Here is a 19,096-nt window from a genome sequence, read left to right as displayed (position 1 = left end):
AAAACTAAAGAGTAATATTTGTGAAAATGAAAGTTTCTTATTTGATTTGACACTTGTTTGTCTACAATACCATAGTCAGGGCAAAGGTTAATAGGGTTTTAGTTTTTCTAATATCTCTCTTAAGACATAATATATCACACATAACACCAGGAAGAGTAATCATATTAAAATGTGTTCAGTGCAAATGCTGGTTGTGCAATCAAGAAATTTATCAAATTCAAGTACATCTTTTTAAATATATTTTAGCAGTTTTTTGTTAACATGTGAGTACTTTAACATTGTTTGTCCTATAGTATTTTATTCTGCCCTTTCTTGTAGAAACAGCTCAGGCAGAAAACACAGAAGAAAATGAAGAGCCTTTTGTTGCTCCCCCGGGACTGAACGTACCTTCTGATGTGGAATTGGTATGTGTGTCCGTTTAAAGCAACCTATGTTTCTGTCAGTTTTCAAGGAGTTTGTGGTGCTTTACTGAATTGCTTTTTTTCCCATTAATTTTAGTGTGGTACATTTTAAATTAATCTGAAATAATAGCTATATTTCAGATATTCTTTCTTGGATTTCTGAGTTCTCTCAACTCCCTTGAATCTTCTTTTTCACACTGAAATTGTTGCAGTGCTTATGCTAAGTGCATTTACTATCACTTGTGATATTGCTTTAGATAATGCAGAAAAAAAGGCAGTTGTTCTTGGAATGGATGTTTGCTGAGATGTCAGGGTTGACATTCCAAACGTAAAGGATCATTAAAATGAAATATTGCTTCTGTTCAAGGTTTTTATCTGGATTCTGTTTAATTGAGTCCCAGTGTGATGGGAATAGAAAGTGCTCAAATATAAAAGCTGTGTTTATGGTTGGCCTGTTAAGGAGAAAAGCAATAGTTTATTTCTAGCAAATTCGGAAATAACTTGGAAGTATTAGCATATAGAAGCTCTTTCCTTCATGTGATGTTACCGGAATTTGCCACATATTAAAGTTTAAATTTCATTGCAACTCAATGTATTTCTCCTGAAGGGAGTTGAACAGTCACCTGCTTGAGTACAGTTGTAACCATGAGGATTTTCAATTTATTTTAAATTCCATGAAAGATACTGGAAAGTTAGATAACATTCTTTTTCCTATTCTGTGGTCATGAAAGTGTTAATTTATATTTGGGCTGTCTCCTGAACTTGATAACCTGGGCCAGTAAAAATTCAAAGCACTCTATTAGAATAACTAGTAGTGAACAAAGACTATTTGTGTAGGAGTTTTTTTCTACTTCATTAGCTTTTAATTGAAAATTTTTATCCTGTTACATTTTTTATATGAAGTAAGAGCTATTTAACATATCTAATGTACAACTTTATCTGTTCTGATTTTACTTCCTCTCCTTTTCTTTACAATCTTATATTTCATTAGTGAAGTTCTTAAAAACCTGCTTCTGAGTTCAGGGAAGATTTTTATATGTTATTGCCTTTTAACTCTGAGTTATACTTCAGTTTTTGAATAAGAATGTTGAGTGCTCAGTGAGAAGCTGCTTATTTAACATTTGCATGCTGTTTCCAAAATGTAACTGCCAGTGAAAGAATGCTTGGTATTTTAGATAGCTGCTTTGTTAGAATTTTATTCTGTAACTTCAGATATATTTTATATGTAAGTTGCAGAATGCAGTGTGGGGCTTACTGAAGTAATTTCTCAGTCCACTATTGAACTTTAGTGTATGCGAATGAACAGAAAGGTTATGTGGGCATATTTGGCTTTGATTTTAAAGATAAACCAAAGTATCTAGGCAGCAGCTCAAACAATGTAGACTTGACCTTGGATTGTGAATTGTGGGATTTTTCTTTCTTTTTTTTTTTTTTTTTTTTTTTTAAGCCTTGATTTGTTGTTCTAGTCAAGTCATTCAGTTTTACCACTGAGTGTGTTTATTCTGTATCTTTTTGATTTGGTTAGTCTGAAGGATAGAAGCCTGGTAAGTCATTGTTGAAGTTTTACAGGTCTGCTTAAAAAAACCTCTTGGCTCGACCTTAAAAAAAAAAAAAAAAAAAAGGAAAAAAAGAAGAGAGAGAGATGCATTGTTAATTCTATTGCTATTATGTCTGTCCACAAGTGACTGGAAGAGGTGTGCAGACATATTGCTGATCTGTGGAAATAGCAGGGTGGTGGTCTAGGTCTCTCCTGAGTTTACTGCTAATGAACATTCAAGCTCATTAAGTCAGTGAAAGACATGGCCTTGTTGATGGTCATGGCAGCTGGACGACACAAATGTTGAATCATTTTGGGGAGGAAACTGCAGTGCTTGAGAATAGGATAGAATTTGAAAACCAGTCGGAGTACCAGTGGCTTGCTGAAGATTGGAGGATAGTTGCTTAACCATTGGTTAGGGAGTAAGGGAGACTCTCACATGAAAAACTTTCAATTACAATACTATTTTAAAGATTGGAATAGAATATCTTACTAGACGATAGGACTTACGGTATTTTTCAGAAGGTTTCTCTCTTTGCTCTGGCAAATAGTCTTTCAGAAGTTTTTAACAGCTATCAGTTTAAATGTTTAGCGGTTTTATTATTTTATGATATCTGTGTCTGTGCCATTTAATGTTTTTCACTTTGTAAAGTTTCTAAAGTTTTGTAGACCAGTGGCTTTGTAAAACTTAGAAAGTCAATTAAAAGCATATTCTTGTTCATAGTGCCTGTTTGCCAGAGCTTATAGTGGCATTGGTTTCAAATTCAAGACCAGCTAGTAATTTCGGATACAGTCTGTTTTGAGCTTCCTTGCTGATTTGCAGCTTTGTTTAGGAATCTTTCATCCTTAAGTGTATTTTGTATTTCTGTGTAAGAACTGCAGAAACAGAGAAATTTGATGTACAATTAAATAGTGAAACTGGCAATGCACAAAATGTTAACCAGTTTGTTGAGGACTTCATTGCCTCTAATTAATATAATCTTTGGTAGTGTTTTAGAGGGAGAAGTAAAATTTGAAACAGCTGATTATTTTCCATATTAAAGATGATGTTTTAGTAAAGGATCTAGTTGGCTGAAAATAATTCCTTAAAGTGTGCTGTTTGATCACATTCACTTTTTCCACCTAAATAGAGCAGCACTTAAATGCTTCCAGTTTTCTGAAAAAGATTTTCTGAGGTTTGCAACATACTCCTCTATCTAAACCAATTAAAATCGTTTCCGTTTTGCATTTTTATGTGACACTTCAATCTTTATAGGCAGACAGAGGATGTTTTCTACAGCTTGTTGAGCACAAGACAAAACAAAGCTGAGTATGAAATTAAACACAGTGAAAGATGAAATTTATTCATTCTATAACTATATTCTTGTTCTACTCACTTCTTGTGTTTGATATGACAGTGCTCGTTGGATGGGATTTCAGGAGTGGAAATCCATGGATGCTGCCTAACCTTACTAATTTTCTATTTTGTTTTATTGCTAAAGTACTAGAGAACTGACTTTAACAAACAAAGAACTAGAGCGCTGACTCTTTATGCGAACATAACAGCAAATAGGAACCGCAGTTGTTGCACTGGGCTTAAGATGCAACATGTTCCTTCCAACCAAATGCATAGTAACAGGTTTTTCTAGTTAGAGAAGTATATTTGCACAGTAAGTGGTAACAGAATAAAGGAAAGTGGTTGTGAAGAAGACCATGCATATTGAGTCTTCAGAGCACCTGGGGATATTGTCAGGTAGGGCTGCTTTAAGTTGACACCGCTGTGTTAAGAAACATCTCTGTCTTCTATCTTTCGCCAGCAGAAGTGGTTTTGTGGCTATGGAATGTACCTGGCTTGAGATAATTTTTTGCTACATCAAACTCAATCAGGATTTGTTCTATTCAGTTTGGTGTGCAGTGTCAAAAATAGTTGATGCTGATAGGAGAGGATTTTGCAAAAGGAAATGAATGAGCAGCTAGGCAAGACTGGAACTGGTTTTTTTAGCACTAGTGTGCTTTCACTAGCTGAAATTGATTATGAAACTGAGTTGCTAGAGAAAGCTGGGAAGAGGGGCAGGGAACCACTGCTGTTTCTAGTTCCTACTTCACAAGCTGCTTATGAAAATACAAATATATGTTATTTTGCTCCCACAGCCACCAACAGCAAAAATGCATGCCATTATAGAACGAACTGCAAACTTTGTCTGCAAGCAGGGAGCACAGTTTGAGATTATGCTGAAAGCCAAGCAAGCACGCAACTCCCAATTTGACTTCTTGCGATTTGATCACTACCTCAATCCCTACTACAAATTCATTCAGAAGGCTATGAAAGAGGGACGATACGCTGCTCCTTCTGAAAGTAAAGCAGATGAGAAGAAAAGTAAGTTGTTGTTTGTCAAATGGATGTGAATCACTGAAACATTTACTGGTCTGTTTTGGTAAAATAGCCACATCTTTCTGGTGCGTTGCAGTGGCAATGCTGTTATCCTGCAGTTGAGATTGATGTTATGAGTCAACATCTTGCTTAAATTGGTGGAGATTTTTAAAAGATTGGGTTTGGGAAACTTTCAGATCGAAGAGCTGCTCTGATCTTTGAGCTCTTAGAAACACTTGTATAGCTCCAGTCCAGTGGGAAGTTGTTCTATGCATTTAGGTGTTAGTTTTAATGATGACCAGCAGTATCTTCTTACATCTATGATTTGGTGAATAAGCAGATTTATGAAAATGGTAGTTTCTTAAGCATGCTTGTCCTGTACTGTTTTTCTTTCCCAATACAAATCCGTAGTAAACCTACATAAAATTTGGACATTGCTTTTATTTAGACTCCAGAGTAAAATCTGAGGAAGAAGATGATGACGATGATGATGATGATGGAAATTACCTACATCCAAGTCTCTTTGCATCTAAAAAATGCAGTAGGCTTGAAGAGCTCATGAAGGTACTTGATCCTATTGAAATTACTTTCTACCTTGTAATGCATCTAATTTATGGGCACAAAAATTCTAATATGCAGGTGCTGAGATCTTTAGTTACCAACTTCTTTTCTTTCCCACCCCATTCCCTGACTATGTCTTTGTAATTTAGGTCTGTTTTGGTAAACTTTCAAGTTACTTTTTCTCTAGTACATAAATCATAATTTTTCCATTTGTAAGGAATTATATTTCTATTTTTGATGCCCTCTGGTATTGAGGGCATCACTCAAGGATTTATCCCACAGAACCTGTATTGAAGCTGATTAAGATATTTAATGCTTTCTGTATATAAGTAGAGAGTGAGTGTTTTCTTTTTAGGTTTTAGTAGATAAAATGTTGACATGAAGTCATAGTTTCAGGGAATTAATATTTCAGCAGAATGTGTTACTCATTAAATGTAAATTTTGCTGGATGTTATTTTCTGAGTTTGATCAATGATGGAATAATGGGAATGACAGACGGTTGTACACATTTGAAGCTTTCAGAGGAATGATGGTGCTGTCTGATATTTAGACAAGTCAGGTTCTGTGTCTTATCTCAGCCTTGGCAATAAATGAGTAAGAGTAATACCCGATTTTTTTTTATTTTTTTTTTTATGTCCTGGATTATGTTCATGTTCAAGTATTTTTTTGTGTTGTCATGCTTTCCACTAATTTTCAAAGAAGATAGTTCTGATGTGAGAACTACAAAACCAGTAACTTCAGTATTTGGACAATATCATTGATGTCTGTTAATTTCAGTGAGTTCACTTTCCAAATTAGGCTGATCCTCTCATGTTTTAAGTCAATACTTCAAATTTTCATCTTTTTGTCTGTTCTCATATATTTATTTTTTAGCCTTTGAAGGTGGTGGACCCTGATCATCCACTTGCTGCACTGGTGCGCAAAGCGCAATCAGATAATAACTCCTCTACACCACAGTCAACAGATGGGGCAGGTGTACAGACATCACAAGCAGAATATTCTTCTGATTGTAAGTGCATTGTGATTAGGCAGCTGGTGATGTGTCTTAATGAATTTTATGTGGATACTGGTGGGAAGAAAGTATGTTAGCTTCATACGTGGTCATTTGTAACTGGTATTTATTCGTTTTCAATCTCCTCAGTCTTGGAAGGTGTGTTCTTCCACTGGGTGTCTCTCAAATTGTTAGCTGCTTAAGAAACCAAATGGGGTGGAGAGGGGTGGGCAGGCAGAGGGCCAAGTCTCCAGTCTGTGAGTATGGTTAGCATAATGTATTTTGATAACTTCAATCAATTTCTATTAATGAAGCCTAATGAATGCCTTCACTGTTGAATATGAAACTGTTCTATAAAGTAATTCATGAGATTCCCATAGAAAGAAGCTTACTATATTAAGCAAGATGCAGATGGTAAATGTACTTAGAACAGTTTTGCTGGATTGCCTAACACTGAGAAAAATGTGCAAACATAAAATCACGTAAATTGAAGGATCTGACTGAAGTGTTAAACCCAGGTTTTAGTGTGCTGTTCTGCTCTAAAGATGGAAATAGTTTTATGGCAAATAAATAAGTTTTATTATACAGTCACTTCCTAGATTTTTTTTTGTTGTTTACCTTTTATTCTGTGCGCTGGTGCACAGAAATATATATGTTGAAAATAAAATGCAGGAACGTGCAGAGTTCAAAGTAAAAAATTGATCTTTTAAATTTTATTTCTCATTACAATATTGAGAAGGGAGTACTAACTCTGAAGTTCTATAGCTACAGAGGGCATTCTGTAGTAAAGGAGTAGGTATTCTATTTTATTTTGTTTTTTAGAAGAGTAACAAAAGGAATGATATAAGCGAGCAGCGTGGAAAGTTGTGTGCTCAATTGCTTTTTTCCATGCCTGGTAATGAAATACCAAGCCTTTCTCCTGTTTCCAAATTATTATGAAATCTCTAATCTTAGATTTGAATCACTTGAGATGAATGTAAATACTTTCCTGTCTATAGTCTCTTCTAAGAATCAGCTTTGCTATGAAATTTTTAGCAACATTATTCTAACTTCTCTGTATGTGTCTGATTTCCATGATATTTGAAGCTGCTTAATTCAGACCTTGTTTAATGCTCCTGCAAATTTTGTGAGTTCTGATGCTCAGCAAGGTGAAGCCAAACTGAATTGGGTTTAGGTGCCTCTAATTCTTTTCAGGTGTCAGAATTCAGAAAGTCCTTGATTCTTTAAATATAGAGATGAAACGTAAGCTTTCATTTATGGGACTTAACTATTTGATACTATTGAGATATAAGAATATTCATATTGTAGCCTTCACTACAGTGAGGTTTCATGATACTATAAATTTGTAGTTGATGAGTAGTGTTACTTCAAATTAGTGGTGATGATGTAATTCATGGGGTTTTTTAGTAAAGTTGTTGCAAATAAGTATCACCATAATGAACTGAGTTGATCTTGACACACTATAGGTTCAAAACCTCCAAAAAGATTACAAGGATTGTCAGTTTGTAATACAAACAGAGGAATATCCATGGAAGTAATTTTTATTTAAAACTGAACCTTAAGAGAATCTTAATAAAACTGAAATGAGATTTCTGTGGACAAATTGGAAATTACTGGTTCTTTCAGGAAAAACTGAAATCAGAATAACTCTCTCTGCAGAATAATGCTTGTCAGCTTTCTGATTACTTTCATGTGAGCCTTGAATCTGAACGTGTGTGATGCAGACTGGGGCATAATAATTTAGTAGCAGTTCAAGCCAAGTTTGCAGCTCCTTTCCCTGTCTTTAAAACTTAACAGATCTTCATTCTGTTCTACTTACGGGTAACTTATTCTTTGAAGAAAGTAAATACTGCCACACAGGAATGTTTATGAAACTTTTAAGAGCATAATTCATTTTAATTTAATGCATTGATTAAACTTTGCCTCCAGAAATGTAAATTCTTACTGTAAATCCTTTGACATATTTTATGAGAATGCTTTCTGTTTATATGACTTTCTGCAGAAAATCTTTAGATTTACAAGAACTGCCATTTAAAAGTGTTAAGTAAATTAAAGCATTATAAAATACTGTCCTTAAAGAAAGCAAGCCATAAGCCTTTGCACTCTCAAGAAATTAATATTTAGACTTGGAGAAGCCTCTCATGTGGAAAACTTGCTCAAATTTGTTGTTCATTGTAGTAGTGTTGAATTGCAAAACCTGTCGTTTTGAGGTCTCAGTAAGTAGGTGCATGTCTATCTACAATGATATAGTGGTTTAACATACATGTATACAGTGATACTAGTGGTTTAATTTCTCAATGTTTTGAATATATTCACATTTCTTTCTTAATGCATACATAGTTCTAACAGAGTTAAACTGCCAGAGGTGAATTAGATTAGGAAGAATGATTTCATATAAGGTCAGGTTTTAATAGGCCTTCTCTGGTTCACTTCTTTATTTATATCTTTCTGGCTTCCAAATGACCTTCAGTATGTTCTGATTCTGTTCCTTAATCTACATATTTCTTATTCATCCTAATTGCTTTAATTATGTGGGTTTTATTTGTTTGGTTTGGGTTTTTTTATACAAGAAATTAGGTACCATTTCTTAGGGTGTTGTGTGAATCTGGATTTATTTATTTATTTGTTTTAATAGGGTGTTTTCTGATTAGAACATGATTCTTTAATGTGTCTTTTCACAGCAACTGTGGCAGCCATGTATTACAGTTACTATATGTTGCCTGATGGAACCTATTGCCTCGCACCTCCACCTCCAGGAATAGATGTTGCTACCTACTACAATGCATTGCCTGCAGGGGTGACTGTATCAAGCACCACAGGGGTAGCAACAGTCCCTCCACCCCCTGGTACTACACCTCCACCTCCCCCAGACACAACCGATAGCAGCAGTGCGTTGACTTCTACCACAACATCTACAAGGTACCAGATACTGATTTGCTGCTTAGTTGGAGGGGTCTCTTTCCTGCACTTCAATATGAAGTATTTAGTAAGGGTTCTATTGCTGGTGACTCCTCAGTATCATTTGCCAATGTTCATCCAACTCTGATTATCTCCCTTTTGATCTTTGATATTGTTCATGGTTATTGTTACTCACCTACTATGATGTTTTCGCATGATGGAAAATGAAGTTATTTTAACTGGATAATGAAATGGAGAGCAAACCTCTATGTAATTTTTTTTTTTTTGTTAAAGCAAGAGTCTGAAAGATATGTTCTGTTTATAAAAGCGATGTACTCTTGATGTTTTCAGCACAATCGCTCCAGTGGTTGCCATTATACCTCCACCTCCAGATATCCAACCTGTTATTGATAAGTTAGCTGAGTATGTTGCTAGGAATGGGATAAAATTTGAAACCAGTGTTCGTGCCAAGAATGATCTCAGGTAAGAGAAAATGTTATTTTAACTTCCGCCTTAAAAGTTGAGGGTTTAATTTTCAAATATACTACCAGGACATGGCGTATTTTTCTTTTTTAGTTGAAATCCAGGGGCCTACTTAAAGGTAATGCCAAAGCATTATTGCCCAAATCCTCAAAACAACCAACCTAACAAAAACATCTCTAAAGAGCGTGTTCTGAATGTGTATCCTCTAGAAGTGCAGGTTTAGTTACAGTGCTTCTAAACATCATTGTTCCACTTGCTAGAGAAAATCAGATGGCGAAGGATGGTTGATAGTTACTATGTTCATGTGCACTTTCACATACTCAGTTTTCTTTTAACAGATTTGAGTTCCTGCAACCATGGCACCAGTATAATGCTTATTATGAATTTAAAAAACAGTTCTTCCTTCAAAAAGAGAGCAGTGACAACTGTCAGGTATGTGTGTTTGTATATACATTTATTAAAAGTGCAGTGTGTGACAAGGACTTACGGTGAGACATTTTAAAAATGGAATACTGAATTGTGGAGAAATAGTTCAGCAAAGTATGTGAATGCTTTTTTTTTTTTATTCCTTGCTTTTTGGTTTTGTGTAGCATTTAAATAAGGATATGTGAGGTGGTGTGATATTTAGTTTTTGCTTTTTAGTATAAATCACTCAGTGTGGTTGTAATATAAAATGACAACCTGAAAATCTTTTGGCCTTCTAGACAAGGGAATATATGCTTTGTGGAGGTTTAGAGTTTTGTTAGATTGGGATTAGTGTTTTGTTGTCCGAAGAGTTATGTATAGCTTTTTAACAACCATACCTTCTTGCATGTCTCATGGTTCTTTGTAGAACGGGAACACAGTAGCTAGACTACTTTTCTTATATATTTTTTTTCTGTGGGAGGTTTTGTTAAAGAGTCTTGATATGATTGTCTGAAACAATACTGGAGCTTCAAAATCTCACATCAGTTTCCTACTCGTTTTGCTTCTTCTAGTCCGTGTTAGTAGAAGATGGTATCCAGACTTGGCATCCTTGTTTTCAACCATTCTCATGTTAGCTAATCTCATTAGATTGTTCATTTGCTGAAAAGAAAATTGCAAATAGTATCAAAAATACATTATCTGATGTTAACTTTTCATGGGAAAGAGCTATTTTTTTTTTAGGCCCTATGTCATTTGTCACCTCAAGGCTTAGATTGGGGAGCCTTAAACTGAAGAAGGTAGGCCTGTGGGTAAACTCCTCAAAATCTCTTTGTGGAAAATGAAGAAATTCAATACTAGTTGCTGTTTGAAACGCTTGCGTCTAATATTTTGTTTTAATAGTGAAAAATGTTTGAAAACACTGTTTTTAAAGATAAGCTGTTCTAAATACGATCTGATGTAGTTGCAAAATTGTCCTGTACCACAGTGCTGTTATTCTAGAATTTTTTTATTTTTTGCAAACTAGTGGGTTGAATTTTCATAATGCTTACATAATTAATAAGGACTTGTTAACATTTATTTTGGGGGAAAACTGTACTCTAACCGAAGTGTAATAATAAAGGATTCATTTTTAGTGTTTGAATGAGTACAGCTAAGAAGCAGGCAGAAGCTGGCTTAAATCCCTTGAGGTTATATGTAGCAATGCATATTTTCCTACTGCATGGTTTGGTAGATAATGGCATTCTCCTTAATTTTTTTAGAATAATGATTTCAATATTATCTTTATGCTTTAGTAATGTACATACACACAACTAATGCAATTGATTGTTCTCCTTTTGGCCATTAAAGTTAATAAGAAATTGTAATATGGGCTTCAGTAAATACAGGATGAAGTCCTTGATTTCTTTGCGTTTTTCCCCTTCAAGGATTTTCAGAAATTAGTTCTGCTGGTCAGGGAATGGCTGCAGGGATTGTCTTCAGTACCTGGCATTTCAACATCAAGTACGCTTAACAGCAGCCAGTGGAAAGCAACCAACTATTTAATGAGAGGCTCATTGAAATGTTGAATTACTTAATGTCATTGCCTGACTCACCATGTAGATGCGTTCTACGATATCTTTCTTAAAATTTTTATGCTGAGTTTAGAAGTAGGCTTGAATGATTCTGTCACGTAATAGTAGAACCAGCAATTCTTTATTTGCTTCAAAATCTCAGCACGTCTGTACTGTATCAATTTAGTGCCACAAAGACCATTGATAGGCACAATGTACTTGAGCAAAACGGTGAAAAAAATCTAACACGTTAACCTGGGTTGATCCCTGTAAAACCTGATTCTGTAAAGAAGTTATCATGCAATTGTACACTAGGGAAAAATTTCATAAGCTTTCATTCTGTCACTGTGAATTAACTTTAATGGATTTTTGTCCTGGACCCTGGAGATCAAGACCTAAAAGAATATACTTTGGAAAAGAAGTATATGCTTTTAGTGTCCAATTTTAAAACCACAATTTCTAAAACAGCTGTTGGCAAAAGTGTACCAGCTGAAGAACATTTTCTTTGTTGTGAAATAACAGCACATTCTTACTGTAGGTCTGTAGTTCTTGTAGCCTGTGGATTTACATGAAGCAGTGCATTATTTATAAGAAGCAGACTTTTGGTCATGCGTGCTTATTGATGTAAAATTAGATGTTATGTGATTAGCTGATAATGTGACTTTTGAAATGACTGGCAAAATTGCAGGTCCACAGACACTGCATTAATTCTTCATGCACTCCCCAGTTAGTAAGCTTGCACATTTCTTTTGAAAAGGGAGTATCTTCATCTGAAGATGTTCCAGCAGATACCACCGGTGACGCACCAAGTGAGGCTCAGTTTGCAGATGAGCATGCACCTGAAGATGCACCTGAGCCAAGTGCTAAGGGAGTTCCAGGAACTAAAAAGGATGTTCTTCCTAAAACTGTCAGTGATGGTAAATTGGTGAAAGGTATGTTAATGTGATTTGTTGTGTGTGAGAATATTTGTTAGTGTATACTTAGAAAAGAAAGTGGGGGAGAGATGAGAGAAAGTAGGGAAAAGAATTTAATTGTGCAGAAAATATTTTTACTGGAAGCCTCAAAAAAGGACTGAAATAAGTAGTTTGCTTGCTTTCGTATTTCTTTCTTATCGTACTATTGGGTATTTATGGTCTAACAGAAGAAATTATTTTATTTCAGTTTTGTGCAAAGTTGAAGGCTTTCGTTAGTGACCCCAGTAGAATCTTACTTTTTGTCATTTTAAACTTGACAGTTACAAGCTGTGCAAGAAGTTATTCTTTCTGAATAAAAGCAGTGTCTTATTTGAAACCATACATACGGAGGAAGTACACTAGGGTTATCACTCAAGTTGTTCACTCTTCCTGTGTTGGACATTAGCCATGCTGGAAAAAAAGACCCTTTTCATGTCTAAATGGAATGTTTTTGCTTTTACAGTCGTAGCAGCAGAGGGACAAAATTGGAGAATCTCTTAAGAGCCAGTCAGACCAAATCAGTTAACACATTGTTGGTGTCCTGAGTTGGACAAGCAATTACCTATACCTGGGAACTGAATCCTGGCCTACTGGGAAAAGATATCTTAAAATTTCTTCTTTTCAGTAAAAATTAGAAACTGAAATCTTTTAACTACAACTGAAAGCTGCTGAAAAAAACCATGAAACGTGAAAAACAGTCTTGACCTATGTTCCCATGGATGGGTACTGCCTTCCTACCGCTTCAGTCGCTTTTTTAGTTGCAGATAAGTTTATCTGCTCCCTGTGGTCCTTTAGAATCTTTCTCTCTTCCTGTTTCTCTGCAATTTCTTTCCCTGCATGGGTTGCAAGCTCCAGGATTTTTCCTGTGGTTGTGTGGCTGTCTCTACTCTTCAGTTTCTTCTCTGAGCAGCTTGAGTAGTGTTCACAGGGAAAGAACACTCTTCCATATCTTCAAAGATGCCCTATTAAGAGATTGTAATGTACAACACAGAATGATATTGTTTCTTGTTGTGTTAACAAGTGGCAAATTGGAGCCTGTGCTTTAATGATAATAATCTGCTCTAATTTAGATGATGGAATGTAACCATTGAGTCATTTCCTGACAGTCCTATTCCTATAAACTTATTTTAATTTCCTCTAATATTATACAAATCCCACATACTTGTATCCTAAATACTGTATTTGGCTTCAAGATAGGCATAACATCAGGACTAGATTTTTTTTTTTCTTCTGCCTCTGAGTGCGTAAAATCCGATTTTAGGATTTGTTTTGTCATATGGAAAAGTTGGAAAATCCCCATTATAATACCTCTTCTCTTGGAATTCGCGAGTTCTTGATTTCTGAGCCTATTTCCTTACCCCAGAATTACAGGATGCAAAGCTTATATTTTATAAACCTTGGTATGAAATTTAATTATTGTATTTAAATTTCCCTAATTGAAATCTTGTAGGATATATATGCAAAAGGCATCCCGAGACGGATGAATATTGCAGCAGACCACATGGATAGTAGGTTGCTTCTTTTTGAGATGTGTGAGAAATCCCATTCTTTATTCTGAAAAGCTGCATATTGGATAAATGGTTTAGAGATTAATTCTGTTTTTTATATGATAGCTAAATATTAGGTATGCCTAATACATTTTTTTAAGATCCATTAATAAAGCATAGCTTGAAATGATTTGCAGTTTCCTTTTTATTGTGGTATCCCACATTTTTTTACAGGCGTTAATTTTCCTTTGAATGTGCTGGCATAAATGTGTTGTGCTATCTTTTTGTGTTGGAGTAGTAGGGGCTGCTTGAAAGGAACAGTAGCCTACCAGTCCTGCTACAGCAAGACTAGCTAAGACATTTGGGGAAAACTACCTAGATTTTGCATTTTTATCTCCTGTAATGAAATGTTGTTAACTCCCCAAAGTAATTAATTTTCATATAGATGGAAATAAGTCTTTAAATACTGTTCAGTGAGCCTGCCAAATGCTATTGTTGTGCAAACTATCGGTTTAGTGTGAAGGACACATAAGGGACCATATCGTACTGTAGTGTGTCAGGTAGAGTGTTTTTATCTTAAGCCTGGAAGAGTAGATTGTTCATTTGGGAAAAGTAGGAGTATTGAAACTAAAATTTATTTGGGACAGAATGTGAAATTATCTTGTTTCAGGAAATTTAATTCCTGAGATGGTTTAGAGTACTTTGCTTTTTTTTTCCTGCTGCTAGTGAAGTATTAGAAAAAGACTTTGACATAGATCTTTACAGGACATGAAATGAAGTTCCCAATGTTTCTTATAAGAAAAAAAGGAAAAAAAGAAATTAAAAGATTGTGTTGTTCTTTTCCCCAAAATAATTAGCATCATGGAAGGATGATACAAATATCTTTTAAAGTCAAGAAATCCAACCTGCTTTCTATTGTAGTCAGTGATGCATAAAATCTCACTTGTTCATTCACAGCATCATTTGCTCCGATAAGCTTTGCAATCAAGGCCAAAGAAAATGACCTTCTTCCTTTGGAGAAAAACCGTGTAAAATTAGATGATGACAGTGATGAGGAGGAAGAAGAGGGCAAGGAAGGCCAAGAGAATGCTAATAATGCTTCAAACCATACTCCAGCTGTTGCCACTCCTTGTGCTGCTACTGAAGAAAGAAAACCTCAACTTACACAGGAGGAGTTGGAAGCTAAGCAAGGTATCCCATGTTACACTGAGAACAAAAAGAAAGATTGAGTCCTTCAGGCAAACTACAAAACTGTCATGTGAATAAGTATGGTATATTGAATCTTCACTGTGTCATGTTAATAGAATCGGAAATCTTTTTCCACGGTTTTCTGCTTATTGTTAAGAATTAAAACTTTGCTGGTTGCTCAGCTAAAATCAAACTTATAACTTACTGAAACTGAGCACCTTGCCCTAATGCATGAACTTCCTGAATTTTTTTTTTTTTTGGTTTTCCACTACAATGTCCAAGTGAAGCACTAAAGTTCTAGTTTTCAGACTGCATTAACAGAGCCCAGAAAAAGGCATGTCCATTTCTCATTTTCTACAGAGAACAATGAAACCCTTCAAGCTGTTTTTCAGTTACACAGCACTCTGTTAAGAGACTAATGTCACCCTGTTGATGTTTTGTTTTGTTATGCTTACAATGCAAGGCCATTAAGTCCTTGTATGGGTTTTTCCTGTTACTGTGTTTATATGTGTAAAAGCAGAAGGGTATGCTGTGTGAATCTGAATGAAACCATCTTTCAGAGAGATCAGATTTTCCTCATACCTTCCCAAGGCTGTTTCACAGCAAAGAGTGTTTAATTAAAGTGGAGGTGCTGTCAGTGTTCACCTGCTTAAAAACTTAATACTTCTCATACAATTATGAGTATACCACAGGAATTCAATTTTTCATTTCAAAATGGGGTTTTTTTGTGTTCCTAAGTAGTAGTTCCTTTGTAAACTTCAGTAACACAAAGTATGCTGCGGTGATACATTTATCTAAAGCAAATATGAAACACTTTGTGTGATAATAAGAATGAAGTGTAAAACATACTTGGAAAAAGTGTGTTAGAAAAACTGCGGTTGAACAGCAAAACCAGTCCTCTTGTGCATGCACAGAAAACAGAAGTGGAACATTCAAAGGATTAGACACATTATCTGTTAGGTGCACATTTAAATCAAATGGCTAATTTGCTGTAATCACACAACAGTAGCTTTTGGTTGTAACAATGGTGAAACAGCTTCTGAAAAGTTCGAGAGCAGGCCTTTATGTAACCATTTTAAGATGTATGTAAATAGGGCTGGAAAATGTAAGGTAAAGATCAGATCTGTGGAAAGAGCAAATGGAGAGTTTGCATCGCTTTAACAAGTACAAGGAAAAGGTTCTGAATTTAGAGTGCTGCTTTTTTAGGTAGCTTTTGTAAATGCAAAAGGATGAGTATCCTGAATTTTTAGGATTGGGCTTTCATGTCATTTTCCTTAAGCTTAAATAGTTCTACTTTACCTGTACTGCTTTTCAACAAGCAGGTTGAATTAAGGTGCTTGGAATTTTGCAATTTCAGGCTCATAGATCCTTATGTCTTTGGCCATATTACATGTGAAAATGGTTGGAGGGGATGTTTTGTTGTGTTTATTTCGAGGAAACTTAAGTTCCCCAAGCATTACTCTCTCTAAACTTTGTGCTTAATTATCTTTCTTAGCAAAGCAGAAACTAGAGGATAGATTAGCAGCTGCAGCGAGAGAGAAGCTTGCACAGGCCTCCAAAGAATCAAAAGAAAAGCAGCTACAGGCAGAGCGCAAAAGGAAAGCTGCGCTGTTCCTGCAGACCTTGAAAAACCCTCTGGCAGAGGCAGAAACTGAGAAAATTGAGGAGAATTCCTTCAGTAATGAGGTAAGCACGAAATAAATTTCTGTTTACGGTAGAGCTAGCAAAAATCTTACCTACAAATTGTGAATCTGATAGTATGTTACAAAATTGAAGAGGTATAGAAGCTTTTCTAAATGGAGAGAAACTTGAATTCTAGCCACTGATAATCTTTTTCAGTTATCTTACAAATGTCTCTCATTTGTCATTAAAGAACTGGTAGAGAAATTATGCACAATTCAGAGGTCAGCCAGTTACAGAAAGGAAAATGAGCTTGTAAGCTTAACTTTAACAGTGGTCAATGAATTAGAATGCTTTCCTTTCAAGAGTATTTGCGTATGTGTTGTGATATTTACTTATTTAATGTGTATTTTGATGTGAGTAGACTTCTTCAAGTTCAGAAACAGTTCACAGGCAACTGAGCTTACTTTCATGCTTACTTTGCACCTGTTCTGCTGGGGTTTGTTGTTTGACTTTATTAACTGGTATGAACCAGATGAATAGTTGGTAAACCAGTCAGTGTGATTTTAAGGTTTCTAGCTGAGACATCCGTAAGAAAAACCATATATATGAGGCAGAAAACTAGGCTATATAATGGTTGTTCTTTGTCATCTTTGTGTTAGTTGAGTATTTAATGTAAACTTCTTAAAAGTTTGGAGTGTTAGGATGTTTTTCTCTATTTTTTGGGTCTAAGTTTAGTATGGGAGTTCCAAAAGATTTTGGTTTATTATAAGGATATGATTTTTAAGATAAAGCTAAACCTACAGATAGTGGTATAAAATTCAAACAAATACATGTATGCATGCTATTCAATGCAAAGTCAGTGAAGAGTCAAAACAAACTCAGTGAAATAATTGAGGAGTCTAATTATTCTGCTAGCTGTCTTCCAGAGAACGGGAAGTGTGTGCACACTGCATGTGCCTACTTGCTTGTGAAATGACCTAATCCATTGGGTTTGTTCAGCAAGATCTTTGGAGGGTATAAACAAGTGTCTTTGTGTAGCACATCAAATTGGAGCATTACTATTCCTTCACTACTTTCGAAGAACAGTTTCTGATAGCTGTGATAGAAATCCTAACCCTCTGCTTCTTTCTAGAAAACAACAAAGAACTACTGCCTTGTAGTTCTCTTGTCCATTTGCACCCATTTTCATTCCAGTCAACAACAATAGATAATGCTAGGGTAATGTAAGTTTTCAGAAGCTCTGTTTTGAGGTTGTAATGATACTGTACTCTTAGGCCAAATGTAAGAGTAACCTGGATATAGATGATGAATTATTAATTTCCAGGAATGCAATAACATTGCGAATAACTTCTCTTGCCATTTGGCTGTTTACACTGTTGCTTCAAAAGGAAATTAAAACATAATTTCTCATAGCCATACATTACATTACTAGAATTTATCACAACGAGGAAAAAGATGATTTATCATGCAGATGTAACTGATAATCAGTTGTCATCTTCTGCAGAGAACAGAACTATTACAAGTCAGCTTATGGATGAGTAGCTATAATAAAAATATCTTTTGGGGTAGAGCAGCTTCTAGATACTAGATTTATAAGACTTAGAATTTTCGAGTAGGCAAGTTTAATGAGGAATCTTGGGCCAGAAGACTTCAGTAATGAAATAGAAAAACAAACTCTAAAAACCCCAGTTGATCAAAGACATGCATTTGCCATTTTCCCTACTAAGAAACTAAGAATGCTCTTTAAAATAGCTAAGAAATAATGTGTTTCATATAAACCCTTTCTGATTTCAATGAAATAACTATAATTTAAAAATCCTAAATGGAGATTTGAATTTAATATATATGAAAAATCCTTCAAGTATTGATTTGTCCTCGCATCGTAGCACTGTCCTGAAGCTTTTCTCTCCCTCTGCAGGATTTGCCCGCAAAGCTGTGTTTTCTATCAGAGAATCACTTTCCCGTACACATTGTTTATTTTCTGTTTAAGTTCCTGATGGCTTAACTTCATCCACAGGGGAGAATAGGCTCTGTTACTAGCTGGTTTCTGTTCTTTTTTTTCTTTTTGCCTTGTTCCAGCTTTTTCACTGAGCCAGTCTTTCTGCTAGTACGGTGCTTGTCCTAGCTTAAGAAGCAATGCTTTTACTCCCAGGAGTGTCACAAGCACATCCCAATTCAGTGTGATCTGATTCATGCTCTCTAAAAGACAGGGGAGTCTGCTTTTCCAGCACCTGTACAAACGCCTCCAATAAGCCCAGATAATTTCTTTTCTTAGTGGAAGAAAAACTGTCAAAATCCATTTTCAACAATTGCTTTGGTCTTATATCTTCACTGCAATATCTGTAAACAGCTGTAGATACAAAGTAGGAATGAGATTTGATGCAGACTATGTAGTTTCCTGAAACTTAACCCAGATAGGGCCAGAAATTTGGGGTATTGTAAGATCTCTCACAAACCAGACTGAAATCCTTTGTCTGTATATATGCTGCAGTTAGACCTTCCATGCACATTGCAAATACAAAAATTGTTGGGTAGTAGAACCTTACTTTCTGATATTGGAATTATGTTGCTTCCAGAAAAGCTAGTAAATCACTCCTGGTTGCGCTAATCAAGCAAGATACTTGAGATGAATGTTTCAGACAGTGATTGTGTCTGTGTGATTACAAGAA

General features: G+C 35.4%; 1 protein-coding gene across 6 annotated transcripts in view; it reads left to right on the top strand.

Moving 5' to 3' along the window:
* Positions 1-19,096, top strand: part of SFSWAP (splicing factor SWAP) — a 49,551-nt gene that overhangs the window by 6,214 nt on the left and 24,241 nt on the right. For all 6 annotated transcript variants that reach the window (XM_065693149.1, XM_065693150.1, XM_065693148.1 and 3 more), the window contains 10 exons: positions 319-404; positions 4,069-4,294; positions 4,737-4,852; positions 5,723-5,858; positions 8,522-8,759; positions 9,090-9,221; positions 9,560-9,653; positions 11,934-12,108; positions 14,574-14,807; positions 16,300-16,490. In XM_065693149.1, the coding sequence (XP_065549221.1) occupies positions 319-404; positions 4,069-4,294; positions 4,737-4,852; positions 5,723-5,858; positions 8,522-8,759; positions 9,090-9,221; positions 9,560-9,653; positions 11,934-12,108; positions 14,574-14,807; positions 16,300-16,490 (1,628 nt within the window). The remainder of the gene's footprint in view (positions 1-318; positions 405-4,068; positions 4,295-4,736; positions 4,853-5,722; positions 5,859-8,521; positions 8,760-9,089; positions 9,222-9,559; positions 9,654-11,933; positions 12,109-14,573; positions 14,808-16,299; positions 16,491-19,096) is intronic.

The sequence above is a fragment of the Lathamus discolor genome, chromosome 12, assembly GCF_037157495.1.
Source record: "Lathamus discolor isolate bLatDis1 chromosome 12, bLatDis1.hap1, whole genome shotgun sequence".
Lineage (NCBI taxonomy): Eukaryota > Metazoa > Chordata > Aves > Psittaciformes > Psittacidae > Lathamus > Lathamus discolor.
Note: the sequence above shows the minus strand (reverse complement) of the source record. Positions and strands in the feature narration are given on the sequence as shown.